At 43.2% G+C, this 14,479-nt stretch overlaps 1 protein-coding gene across 9 annotated transcripts in view; it reads right to left on the reverse strand.

Annotated features, from left to right (window-relative positions):
• The window catches only part of CASK (calcium/calmodulin dependent serine protein kinase), a 171,894-nt gene extending 157,882 nt beyond the window's left edge, over positions 1 to 14,012 (reverse strand). For 5 of the 9 annotated variants that reach the window (XM_063126550.1, XM_063126544.1, XM_063126547.1 and 2 more), the window contains exon 1: positions 13,401 to 14,011. In XM_063126550.1, coding sequence (XP_062982620.1) covers positions 13,401 to 13,459 — 59 coding nt within the window. In that variant the 5' untranslated portion in view covers positions 13,460 to 14,011. Of the gene's footprint in view, positions 1 to 13,400 lie in introns of all 9 variants that reach the window. The other 4 variants (XM_063126548.1, XM_063126546.1, XM_063126543.1 and 1 more) reach the window with 2 other exon arrangements.
• Positions 14,013 to 14,479: the final 467 nt, after the last annotated feature.

Raw genomic sequence — 14,479 nt, forward strand, 5'->3', positions numbered from 1 at the left:
TTACAAAATACTGTTCTCAGATTGAGAGGGAGATAGGATTCTTCAAAGGCATAAACAGTTGAAGGAGTAAAATTCTTTAACATGTCTCCTTAGCCCTATGTATCTTGTATGTGAAACTCATGGCACAGGCAGTCCCTCTTCACTTTTTGAATTGCTCCTTAATCTTCTAGGGGTTGTGAGAACACTAGTAAAAACCATTTCCATAAGCAAGCAGCAGTACAACTGTTTTTGTGAACATACTCTTCCCACAAGATTTTATCCAACCCATGGTGTTCCCCCACCAATATTAGCCTAATAACAACTGCTTGGTGACTGGGCCAAGATCATCTACTGAGCTTCATGGTTGAGAGGGAAAGGAAACAGGTCTCTGTTGCCTATATTAGGGGTGTGCTCCGCTCCGTTATGGATTCACGGATTCAAAGCGGAGTGGGCCGATCCGGACCTTTGAAGCCCAGTTCCAGAGCAGATCAGCTTTTGTGAACCGCCCAGAGAGCTTCGGCTATTGGGCGGTATAAAAATGTAATAAATAAATAAATAAATAAAGCTTCGGAGCAAGGTAAGTGGGGAGGGGAGCTTACCTGGCTCCCCTGTCCGCCGCCATCACAGTCCGTGCAGCGACGGCGGCAGAGCCAGGTAAGTGGGGAAGGGGGGGAGAGCGGCTTACCTGGCGGTGGCGCCGCCACATTCCATGTGGTGATGCCAGGTAAAGGGGGAGGGGGGGCTTACCTTGCTCTGTCGTGGTCTGGGCAGCGGCTTCAACTGCAGCCCAGGCTTCAGGCGGAAACAGGCCACGGTTGAAGCCACTGCCCAGACCACAACGGGGCCAGGTAAGTGGGGGGGAGGGGGGCTTACCTGGCACCGCAGTCCGTGCAACGATGGCGGCAGAGCCAGGTAAGGGGGGGGAGGGGGGCTTACCTGGCTCCGTCGTGGTCCAGGCGGCAGCTTCAACTGTGGCCCAGGCCTGTTGAAGCCGCTGCCCGGTCTGCGATGGATGACGGAGCAAGGTAAGTGGGGGGTGGGGGAGGGGGGCTTACCTGGCTCCACTGTCCGCTGCGGTCCATGCCAGGTAATGGGGGAGGGGGGCTTATTCGGCCCCCATTTTATTCCCCCTTCCCTACTTACCTGCCTATGTGGAGGCAAGTAAGTGGGGAAGGGGGGCAAAATGGGGGCCAAATATCGATCCAGATTGGGTTCCTAAGCAGTTCAGGTAAGAGGTGCACTGCCCTAACCTATATCATCTCTATCCACTAACCACACTGGCACTGGAAGGCAAATCCTTCTCTACTGACCCAAAGCAACTTGCATTCAGTGGTAAATTGCCTCTGAATATGAAGGTTCTATTTAGCCATCCTGACCAACAGGCACTGATAGGCATATCATCTCCCAGTTTTTCAATTCTTATACTATATTAAGGCACTTCTGCAGTCATGCCCATTTCTAGACTACACAAAACCAAATGCTGGTGGTACCATGTAGGTTTGATTATCAGACCTGGGCTCAATGGGGGCTGGGAATGGCTAGCTATTCTCCCTCCCACTTCAGGTATTCATATCATTATTCATCTTGCCTTGCCAACTTATTACTAGCTGGGAGTCTCCCATACTATTTAGATCAAATATTTTACTCCAGCCACCCCCAATCTGGTGCCCTCCAGATGTTTTGACTTCAACTCCCATCAACCCCATCCAGCATGGCCAATGGTCAGAAATGCTGGAACTGTACCCAAACATCAGAAGGGTGCCAGGTTGAGGAAGGCTTTTTTATTCTTTTGAATAGATCTCATTTACATCTGTGCTCTGCTAACGACTCAAAAATGTTAGCCTTTAAGATCCCAGTCTACCAAAACTATTGTTTTCTTATACAATGCACTAATTTGACTACCCTTCTGGAATAAATGACACAAATATGCTAAGGAGCCAGGAGCAGCTCAGTAGGCAGTATCTTCCTCTGTGGAAGTGAAGTCTATCAATACTTTCCCAATTACATAAATAGCTCTAAGTCCCACCTGCCCACAAATCTGAGAAAATTAAGGGGGAAATAAACAAACCTCAGTTAACTATATTTTTTCTTCATTGGCTTTGAAGGGTTCGCCTTACTTTTCAGCTCATTTGCAGAAAATCTTGGAATTCTCAATAGAAAACTCAAGCACTTTGAGACTGTGTGGAGTAGTGACCAAAACTGAGAACCTGTTCAGATCTCACTGCAGCCACAAATTCTTGAGTACTATCATGCAAGCCACCACCATCTGCAGTATGGGGATAATACTGGCAGAGCCCATAGAGATATGTTAGGATTACTGAGATAATGTGAAGTGTTTTGAATGCTTAAAATGCACCATCTACATGCTACATTTGTTACTTGAACAACAAATATATGAAAAGGACTTTTACTAAGCAATAACTAATTAGAACAACATGTACTTTCTTCACTGCAGTGGTCATACCAGTGTGCCATCAATCAGTGACTGGGTTCAGACGATCGCAGCAAGGAATGAAACCATCATGGCTGCTCCCCCTGCCACCCCACATACTGCACACACAACCACTATTTGCATTACTCCCCACAATGTAACACGGATTGGCAGGTTGTCCGAATCTGGCACGCAGTGTGGCAGGGATCGGACCTACCCTATAACCTATGACGCAAAGCAGAGGTTGTAGGGTGGGTACAACTCCACTCCACCATGCAGTGGGTTTAGACAACACACCATGCTGCTGCATGGGGAATAATGCAAATGGCTGTTGCAGGGGCAGCAGCCATAGTGGCTGTTTCCCTCGTTGTCATTGTCCAAACTCGCCCAGTGTGACTCTTATGAGCGAAATATTAGACATGAGCCTAAAAATCTTCTAGTGTTTTAAGGAAACAACATTTTATAAAGCAAAGTTTAATTATATGTAGTGTTGTAGAAGAGTTACAACTTTGAAGCATAAAAAGTTCTCCAATGTGCTATATAAAATTAAGTTTCCTTGGAAAACAGCCCTTTCAAAAATGAATTGTGGTAACAGATGTATGTACAAATAGAAGGGGGGATTTGGAAGGGGGAAACGTTATTATGAAGTGAATCCAATAAGTTATTTCACTAGGTGGATTATGTCATTAGCAGTATATGCTCAAAGTCAAAGTAGTATAATGCTCTCCAGTATAATTAGGAATTCAAGTCCACAAACAAATAGAGGTAGTATAGAAAAACGCTACTGTCAAAATTGACCCCCAAGACCCCAATTATAGTTCTTACAATGTATGATGTAAGCATACCATGCAACATCTAAAACTATAGGAGAACAGCTCAAACCACTTCCAGAACCTGCAACAGAAATAAGGATGAGTGAGAATAGTTTTAATAAGAATGTACAAAGATTCCCAAGTTCCTTTATGCTTTGGAAGCAAAGAACTTACTAAAAAAAAAACAATGGAAGAGAAATGAAACTGATTTACCAAGCTAGACCCAGGGCTTGGAGTGCTGAGCATTTAAATGTCTGCGTTTGTATCTCTACAGATTCAACCATGTTACTGTTCAATTGGGTTGCCGCCTCTTTTTTCTAACAGGTTCCTCAACTTTAACCAGTACATGACAAGACAGGTACACAGTCTTCTCCATGCTGGGAATAGCTTGTACCTTTTGAATTTGTCCAGTGACGATGCGAGGGAATTTCATTTCAGTTTTGTTAAAAATGTAGCAAAAATGGCTAATTTCTTCATATCTGGGATAGAAAGAACTGAAGTTTTAAAAAAACTGAATGCAGGAGAAAGCAAAATGGACAGATTAATCCATCCTTAATAGGATGGTGCAGTAGGCAGGGCTATATTGGCAATTCTAGCCCAACCTAGTATATAGGCACCACTCGCAAATAGATACATGTATAGATATTTGGTCTGCCTTCGTTGAAGTTTATGTATAATTTCTTTTATTTTCTTAAAAGCTGTATTTTCATATATGTATAATATACATGCATACACTTCATATATATTAATTGAAATTTATGCACTCAATCACATTGATATATTATATCCATAACTGAGGTTGCAGTTTTTTTAATTACATTTTTTTTGTCAGCGTTTGCAAGTGAGCACTTACAGCGGTCCAACATGTATAGTCTTACCTGGTCATTTTCCTTATATGTTTCAACTGTCAAAGCAAGCTGCAAAAGGGAGTAGGTAATATACAAGGAAATTGTCAAGATGAGTCTGCATAGTTGTGCACAGTTGTGAAGGACAGGAGGAGTAATAATAATAAGAGAAAAGAGGGATCCAGTAGTGCAATTCAGAAGCACCGAAAATGGTGTGTGGGTGAGCAAATGGAGTAAGGCCAAAGGAGGGAGAACAATTAGTTCCCCCATGGCAATATGATCCTCTCCCTTTTAGGTGTTGAATTGAACTACTCAGTGTACTCCACCTTTTCAACGCTTTCTTAACTCTCCAGTTTCTCCAGAAAGGGGAGATATTAACTCCTCCCACTTTTGTGGCTCATTTGGGAGCATTTAATGCTGCGGTTACTGCATTTCAGTAGATGTGTGCAAATCTCCCTGACAGTTTTAGCACGGTTCTTCAAGAAGGCAGCTGCATGGAACAGAGTAAATGGGGCCATGGGGAGGGGGGGAGGGTAGGTACTGCTGGTGTGGGCATCCTATTTGCTCCTTCCTGTTATTTAAAAAACTGGGGAATGTTTGTGCAGATTTAAGGGCTGGGAAGTAAATGGAAGCAAAATTTGCACAAATTTAAGGGCTGGGAAGTAAACAGAGGGGAAATCTGTGCATTTGCAGTAACTACTCCATTACTGCAGGCACACAATTTCCCCCTTCATTTACTACTCAAAGTTGTTTTTAGATATATGTTGTCTCTACATATACTGTTTGTTTGTGTGTTTTATGTAAATAGTTTTAAAACTTTGCAAGCTGCATTTTAATTTTTTAAAATCTTTGCAAACTGCCCAGAGAGCTTTGGCTATGGGGCAGTATAGAACAACAACAATTTTACTGTTAGAGATTTGTGCAAGTACACTGAAGTGCAGTAACTCCTCTGAGAAGGATCAGCAAAAAGCAAAGGAGGCTTATATCTCCCCTTTCTAGAGTAGACAGCGAGCTGGAGAAGTGTTAAAAAGGTGGAGGACACGGAGAAGTGTCAGTTCAACACCTATAAGCAAGAGGATCACATTGCCAAGAGTGCACTGACTACATTTGCTGTTTCCCCTCATTTTCGGTGCTTCTGAATTGCGCTACTGGGTCCCTCCTTTCTCTGTTATTTCTCTCCTGGTCCTTTGCAACTGTGCACAAATTAGCCTATATGCAACTCGTCTTGTTCGTTTCCTTGCATATTACTTATTCCACTTTGCAGCTCCATTTGACAGCTAAAACATACAAGGAAATTTACCAGGCAAGATTACACATATCAGACAGACATAAGTGCAACAATAATAATTTTAAAATGTTATAACCTCATTTGCACATTTTTGAAATACTGAAAAAATGTGGTGGAACAAAAAGGGGTAGAGATTGGACTGGGGAGGGGTCTGGGACAAGGAGAGTTCTACTGCAAAGACAGCTGGGATACATGCCAAAGCAGGCTGGAGGACTGAGGAGGAAGGAGGGGGAGAACAAGCCATGGTAAATCCAATCATCTGTCAGGCATACCATGGTTTGTTCTGAGAACCAACCAATCCACTGTGGCATATTTGCAGGGTGGCTTAGCATGAAAACCCCCCACCCATAGTATGGACAAGGATCAGGGATTGCCTTCAACAAACTCTCCAAAGATTCCTGAACCCTGAACTTTCCTATGTGGACAGAGCTACAGTTATACTCAACCTTTGCATCTGCACTTTTAAAAAATGAACCTGTCAGCCAAATCATTATAGAGACCATAAATATCAAATTGCCATGGCTGGTGACATTTTAACACAAAGATAGGCAAGCCAATGTACATGGACAGAGGGAAAAACCCACGAAACTCAACCCAGATTTTTATATTAGTCCATCACTTTACAAAAACCATGCATTGTTCCAGGTCACATACAAGTGACCTGAAACAAAATTTTGTAGAATTAAGTGCTCCTGTTCAGTATTCCAGCCAGCCAGCCATGCCCTTGTCCAAGATACTCAATTTCCCTTCCCACAAGTTCAGAGGAAGGATTCCCAGATTTGGGGAGAAGGCATATCAGGCTTTTTTGATAGATCGCTGGATGATGTGTAATACATCAGCAAAGATCTCAAATTCCTAATTAGTTAGCAACAATAGGTGTAAATTAGATTGTTAGAAGTCATAATCTGCAGTAATACCTATGAATTTTTTTATTTCTGCATGCAGCTTATCCCAGTATATAGCTCATGGGGTTCACTAGCTAATTGACTCCGTATCTTGAACTCTTTCCATGTCACATCTGGCTCCAGTTAGTGGATCTTGGGTTTACAGTATAAAACAAAGTAGATCCTGCCAACCTGAAACCTATCTACTTTAAGGCTTTTTGTATTTTGTACTTCTGCAAACTTTGGGATTCCTCTAAGCTTGCTGATACCTTGCCTGTTTCTCAGTTGCTGCACTGTAGTTACAATCCTGTCACCAGCTCACTATTGTACATATTATATATGTGTCTGTATATTAGTCAGGATTGTATATATAATAATCATAAACATAATCATAATAATTTCCCACTTCTCCATCTGGATCGAGGTGGGGAACCAAGAGCAAGGAAAGGTGAAGTCCTTAACAAACAACCATGTAATACTAAACAAAAAGTTAAGGATGTATATACAGTAGAACAACAATATTTAAAGTACAAGAATAAAATTAAGATTAACAGTAATATTGCAATAGAAGTGCAATAGCATATTGCACAGAAACAAATGTCTAACAGAAACAACGTGGAATAAAAAGGCCAAACACGTTTCAACACGAAGTCTTCTTCAGTGGCCAATATTTTAGCATTGGCCACTGATAAAGACTTTGTGTTGAAATGCGTTTGGCCTTTTTATTCCACGCTGTTTCTGTTAGACATTTGTTTCTGCGCAATATGCTATTGCACTTCAAGGTGGGAAACAACATAAAATACAAAAATATTACAAAATACATAGAACTGATTAAAACATATAAAACTAATACATTATTAAAATAACAGCCAGACATCTTAAAATTCGACTGGGTAGGCCTCCCAGAACAGATCAGTCTTTATAGTTTTTAAAAAAATATATATTCAAAAAGACTGTTGAGTTGGCAAATCTCTCCCGGCAGGCCATTCCACAGTCTGGGAGCAGCAGAAGAGAAGGTCCTCTGGGTAACAGTTGTCAATCTAGTTTTAGCTGGCTGAAGTAAATTCTTCCCAGAGGACCTAAGTGTGCAGGGCAGATTGTACTGGAGAAGGCGATCCCGCAGGTAACCTAGACCAAAACCATGTAGGGTTTAAAGGTAATAACCAACACTTTATACTTCACCAGAAACTAATTGGCAGCCAGTGAAGTAATTTTATAATTGGTGTAATACGGTCACCCCTAGGTGTACTGATGACCAACCTGGCTGCCATATTTTGAACTAGTTGAAGTTTCCGGACTAGGCACAAAGGTAGCCCTATGTGCGTGCACTACCGTCTTTAGGTCTTTCAAGTCTAGGAAGGGGTGCAGCTGGCATATCAGTTGAAGCTGATAGTAGGCACTCCTGTACGCTGCATCTTTCTGAGCATTTGGAGCGATGGATCTAGGAGCACCCCCAAGCTGCAAACACAGTATTTCAGGGGGAGTGTAATCCCATCCAGAACTGGTTGACACACTTCCAAACCCAAGTTGAGGCCTTTGACAGTAAGCACCTCTGTCTTGTCTGGATTCAACTTCAGTTTGTTTTTCCTTATCCATCCCATTACCGCCTCCAAGCATTCAATTCAGAGGAGACACACTATCCTTAGCTGATGCTGTTGTCGAAGGCACAGAGAAGTATATTTGGCGGGTGTCGTCGGCATACTGATAGCATCCCGCCCCATGCCTCCGGATGTAAACCGCCCAGAGAACTTTGGCTGTGGGGCAGTATATAAATGTAATAAATAAATAAATGATCTTTCCCAGCGGTTTCATGTAGATATTAAACAGCATTGGGGATAGGATGGCGCCTTGTGGTACACCATATGACAGCTCCTTCTTTGAGGAGCAGCTATCCCCAAGCATCACCATCTGGAACCTCCCTGAGAGACAGGACCAGAACCACTGAAGCACAGTGCCCCTGATTCCCAAACCTCCCAGGCATTCCAGAAGGATACCATGGTCGATGGTATCGAAAGCTGCTGAGAGGTCTAAAAGCACCAGCAGCGACACACTCCCCTGTCAATACTCAAGCGGAGATCATCCACTGAAGCAACTATAGCTGCCTCAACTCCATATCCTGCCCTGAAACTGGTTTGAAATGGGTCTAGAAAATCTGTATCATCCAAATCTGCCTGGAGTTGGAAGGCAACTGCCCTCTATACACACACACACAAAACAAACAGGATTTTTCACTATCCAGGCTTAGAAAAACATAATCACCTGAACAATTCCAAGATGTGCAGTTATTATTTAACACATCCCTAAATTAACCGAAGTGCAAACTATTAGCTTCATTCCATGGAAACTTTACTCAGTGTAACCAAACAGGCCTCACTGGCTTCATTTCTGCGCCAGCCTGAAAGTCCAGCTATGCAAGACTCTACAAACCAGCAGCTGTGTGATCCTTTTGGGCAGATTGTTAACAAGAGGAGATGATGCACACAGTAAACAGGCTTTCATTTCCAGTTTCAGAAAATAGATCAAAAACAGGGATTCCAAACTGAGATGCTGTTAGATTTCGTCGGTGGATCCTTATAAGATAAAGCAATTGTTTAGCCAACATAGCAAACCGTAATATTTAAGGATAAAGATGTAAAATTTAACAATTGTTAACTCAGCCTGCATATTTTTTCATTGAAGGAAACGGGGTTCTACACACAAATGCTACATATATGGTTTCAAATATGCCCTTCAATTTGGACTATAAATAAAACTTTCACAAGTCCTAATACCATAACTGAAATTTCTACTAAGTCATTATACAGCTGTATATAAAAAAGAATATAACTAAAAAAAAACCCGCCACAAATTGTACTATTAACTGCTAGCTGAAAAGCAAGGAAAAATTACTCCTCTTTTTCAGAAGTTATATTGACTGATAAAATATATGACTATTAGATCTAAGTAAGCGCTATTGTTCTAGCTCTCATAAAACAGGTTTACTGAGAAGTAAGTTCTTTCCACAGTAAATATTAGGAGCTAATTCTTGACTGAGTAAGGTGTTTACACTTCCAACTGCATGAAATGTTTTTAAGTTAGAGACAAAACTATTTACAAGCTAAATCAGTATATCAAGTCAAAGTCTACATCTGCACATTTGTGTGTGTTGAGAAACGATTTAAGATATATAAATGCCTATCAAAAACAATTACGATGGGCAATAATTTGAATCAGAGAGAAAAGCCAAGCCATGGCCACCAGATTTTAAAATACAGATTATACAGATCGTTGATTATTACAACAATCTTTCTGACCTCCACTAAAAGAATGTGACAAGGCAACCATGGCTAGATAGGATGTCTGACAACATAAAGACCTGGAATGTTCCATCAGTCTATTTCCACCTCCTCCCCATCGTTGAATAGCATATATTTATCACACTACCAAAACAAACGAACAAACACATTTTAATCTGTGATCGTTTAATAGCTGCATCCTTGTTAACTATCCTGTACCTGTATCCTTAAATACACTTTACAGTAAGTAAGTTCACTAGAATTACATTGTACTCAGAAGTAATGGAGGGCTGCAATCCTAAACCAACTGTTTAAAAGTAATTTCCATGTAAATGCATTTAGCATTTTAGAACTGGTTAAAGTAAAATAACCAGTTCTAAAAGCTGGGCCTTAAAATCAGCCAAGGTCTGTCTCAAAGCCATTTTAGCTTTTCGGCAATATTCCTACAAGTCCCGTACCAATGGCTGCATTCGGAAATCACGATAGCTCGTGATGGGTTAATAAACTACTCACAAAGTGAGAAGGGCAGTTTTTATCCCAAACCCAATCCAGAAGGCAAATCGGAATAGATTGAAATAATCAGTGTCCCTTCAAGGCTGCCTGGAGTTGATGACCTACCACCATTCCAGGATATTGCTTAACAATAGTACATTAGAGACTGGGCAACAATTTTCCAAGACTATAGAATCTAAACCTATCTTTTTTTTAGAAGTGACTTCACCATTGCTTCTCTTAAAGTAGTTGGGACGATCCCATCCCAGGCATTCATCACTTCTGATACCCACACAGTCAAGCCTGGCCCTGGCAGATTTCACAAGTGGCAAGGATCCAAAGAGCAGGTGGTTGGCCTAAACCCTTCAAGCTAGTTCTCCACGTCCTCATTGACTAGAACAAAGTAGGCAGACAGGTTTACTTATTGAGAAATCAGATGAAACAGATTAGTTCCTGTTCCTGTGCCTTTCCCTTATATTTCTCTAAGGAAAAGGGCCAATACAGAAGTTTTTTCCACCCAGAGAAAGCTCAGAAGGAGAAGTTCTAGAGTAGCCCAGAAGGGGCCAGGCTCCCACAGCCTCTTCAATGCGAATACAGCACTGTTTACAGTCATCTTAAGAAACATATTAGCTATATGCTCCAATACACTGCCTCTGAAGTATTTTAAAGTTACAAGATGACCAGGTATTACTACCAGGAAGTTAGCTTTGTAGCTATTTACTACTTAAAAATAGTAATTAATTGAGCATTTTTGTTGGACTTAGGAACACAGGAAACTGCCTTATAAACCAAGTCAGACTATTTGTCCACCTAGCCCACTACTGTCTATTCTGATTAACACCATCTCTTTATGGTCTCATGCAGACAGATCCCCATTATCTGCTACCTAAGGTGCCAGGGACTGAACCTGGGATTTTCTGCATTCAAAGCATGTGTTCTACCACTGAGTCATAGTCTCGCTCTAAAGCTGTACACGTGGGAATACTCAGTTGTCAAAGGAAGTTTATTTTTTTTTGAAAAGGCAAAGTAGGCATTTATCATAATCAACATACAACCATATTGTAACACCCAACACATCCACAATCCACCCATCAAAAGTGCAATAATTACAAGTATGTATTCACTGTTTTCCTAAATGCTCAATGCATTTCATTTACATGTCTCAGCAACACTGACAACTACTTTGGAAGGCAGGCCAAAATATGAAAGATATTGAGTTGTCTAAGGTTACTTTGAGAATTCATAGTTGAATCTGGGACTTCTTCATTCATCACTCAAGCTGTTAGCCACACTATTTTTCACATTAATGAATTATTCATTATTTTATTTATGTTACCAAATAAAATGTTATGATTGGGAACATTACAATAAAACAATATTTAAAATATCAGATTAAAATGTAGAGAACCAGTAATAAAAATCAAGTAAAAGCTTGGCAAAATAAAAAGGTGTATAAGGTATGCTTAAAATCAAAGAGGGGACCAAATGAAGTTCTTCGATAACAGAGCTCCAGTGATGTGTGGACACCACAGAAAGGCCCTGTCCCAGGTCTCCCTAAGTTGATCTTTGTCAATGGAGAGCAGGACCTCACATTATACAACCACCTAGGAGTATTGCATTTTCACAGGTACACAACATTGTGATTTGAATGCAACTTCCCTGCAACAAAAGGGGAACCTTGAGGAAAACATGACTGGCTGCTCATAAAAAAATAACTACCAACTATGTAACTGACACATGAATTTTTTTACTGTTGCTTCTAGGATTCTGACCAAATAATACCACTCATTCAGGCTTTTCTTATGATAAGCAGAATTAAATATTTAGAATTGAAACACACTTGTAACACACAGAATAATCAAAATATGGAGAGTTAAGAGTCTGGCAAAAGGTGTAACAGGATCAGATGTTCCCAAATATTTCAATCAAGTAGATACCAGCTTTAGCTTCATGTAGGTATATCAGGTAATAAACATGACTAAAAACATGCTTAAAAGTATTTATTTTGTACCAAGTCTTATAGTAAACCAATAATTTTCATTTTGAATCTGAGAGAACACTATCATGACAAAAATAAAATAGAAAGAAAACTAAGGCCAGATCTACACCAAGCAGGATACAGCACTATGAAAGCGGTATATTGTATGTGTCAATGGGCCCCAACAGTTGTCAGTGCACTTCAATACCACTATAAAACAGTAGTGTGGCTTCTGCCTTTTATATACCACTTTCATAGTACAATATCCTGCTTGGTGTAGATCTGGCCTAAGATGCTTTCCTCAACATCTAGTTATCCTTAGAAATATCTTAACACCAGCAAATCCACCAAAGTGCTAATTCTTCAGCTGACTCCAATATGAAAAGTTACCTAATTTTTTTTTAATGGTGCACCTCATTTCACTTTTCTTTTATCATGAAGATTCCTCAAAAATAGAAAATGAGACATCAAACTCACAAAACAATGTCAATGCTAGGCAGTTTTCATTCCCCACCACCACGATTAATTTTATTATCCCCCACCCACCCAAGTATAGAATTACACAAGTCATAAAAGGAGACAACTTGAGCTGCCATTTTCAAACACTCTACCAAACTGCTCCATCCAAACAGACAGCAATGGTAGTTTAGCAACCGTTTGCAACTTCAGTTTTATGCAAGCTTTGAACATCGATTTAAAAGCAGTTGCATAATGAACATTAGAAGGCCAAAAATCTCCCTCACTGATCCTCGTTATTCCAAGTGGGTGGGGAAAGATTTACAGAGAAACTGAGCATTACCTGAGTGTCACTTACATCGTTGCTAACGAGCTGGTTATTATGCAGCAGAGCACAGGAAGGCACCTGGCGTACAAATACACAGAGACACCACAGGGCAGAGAGATGTGGAGGAAAAACACACACACACACACACACGGTCTCTTCCTTGTCTACCTTCCTAGTAGGCAAGTGGTCATATAGATCTTGTGCCAGAATTAGGGTAACGATAAAACCGGGTTAGGTGCAGAAACAATCACCCGGTTAAGCAATGTTTAATCGTGGTGACCGGAGCGGGAGGAGAAGGGGGAGGCAGAGAAGCATCAGGTCACTTCTCCCACCGTGTAAAAGCGCGTGGGCGCCACGATTAATTCACTTGTCATGTCACTCCGTCCCAACGCCATGGAGCTGGTCCCTCTGTTCCCCGACCCTGCCTCTGCCAGACACAGCGGCCGCAGCAGCAGCAGCAGCTCAGGTGGGAAAGGAGCCGAGCATCTCTCCCCCCACCTCTTCCTCCCTCCCGTTGGGGAGGAGGCTTTGCAGCCGATTGCTGCTGCTGCTGCCGCTTTGGCCGCGGCCGCCTCCCTCTTCCACCCACTCCCCCCACCCCAATCCGGTTGATTTGCCTCCCCCCAACTTACTTGCCGATCACCTCGCAGAGCTCATACACATCCTCGAACAGCACGTCGTCGTCGGCCATGGTCCAGATGGGGGGGAATTAGCCACACAGGCGGCCAAGGCGGGAGGGGGGCGCGGGCACGATCCCCTCCGCGCTCCCCACACAACGCGCCGCCGCCGCCGCCAATCGCCACCACGTTAAATCCCAGTCGCCTCACAGCGAACAGACCAAATCCGCCCCGGAAGGTTCCAGTGGCCACGCCGGGGCTCCTTCCAGCTGCTACCGCTGCCGCTCCTTGCTCCTTCCTCCTGTGGGCCTCAGCCTCCCCGCGTGTCGCTCTTACTCCCTCCGGTTCCTCCTGCTGCCGCCGCCAGGTCCTCACCTTTCCCCACCCCACCCCCGTCACGACCCTTCCCCCCCACCCCCACGGCCCCGGAGACTAATCCCAGCAGGCAACGGCTATCCGGCTAGCGGGGTGGGGTGGAGCAGGGACCATGGAGGGGATGGATACGGAGATGAACCGGCGGAAGGCAGAGCCGCCTCATTCGCTCCCCTCCCCCACTTGTGCACACTCACACACGAAGGGGCCGGCGCGAGAGCGCGCGGAGGGGAGGAGGGAGACAGGCGCGGCTCCGACCACGCGACAGCAGCGGCAACGTTAAGCTGTTTAATGGAGGGCGGGCGCGAGCGCGCCGCCGCGACACCTTTCTAATCAGTCACGCAACCGCCCAGAGCCAACGCGCGTACCCTCCGTTAGAGCGCGCGCGCGCACGGCGGGGGTCGCTTCCCCCTCTCTGCTCACCCCTCCTCCCTCTCCCGCACAAAGCCACGCCCACAACCCCCTTCGGGCGCAAAGAAGTGGCTCTGCGCAGACGCAGGTTTGTTGACGTCATAGAAAAGCGAAGGGAAAACGAGGCGGAGTGTTGTAAAGCTCTTGTATGAAGCGTCGTGGACTTTCATTGTAGTGGCGCTCTTGTCAGAGCTCGGAGACGACAGCGAGGCTGCGAAACTCGAGTGAAGATGCGAGAGCGGTTTCCTGGTGTGGTGTGTAGGAAGGGAGCATAATGACTGTGTAGGAATAGCTACGCTCCTCCTTAGCGT

Source organism: Elgaria multicarinata, chromosome 5, assembly GCF_023053635.1.
Source record: "Elgaria multicarinata webbii isolate HBS135686 ecotype San Diego chromosome 5, rElgMul1.1.pri, whole genome shotgun sequence".
Classification (NCBI taxonomy): Eukaryota; Metazoa; Chordata; class Lepidosauria; order Squamata; family Anguidae; genus Elgaria; species Elgaria multicarinata.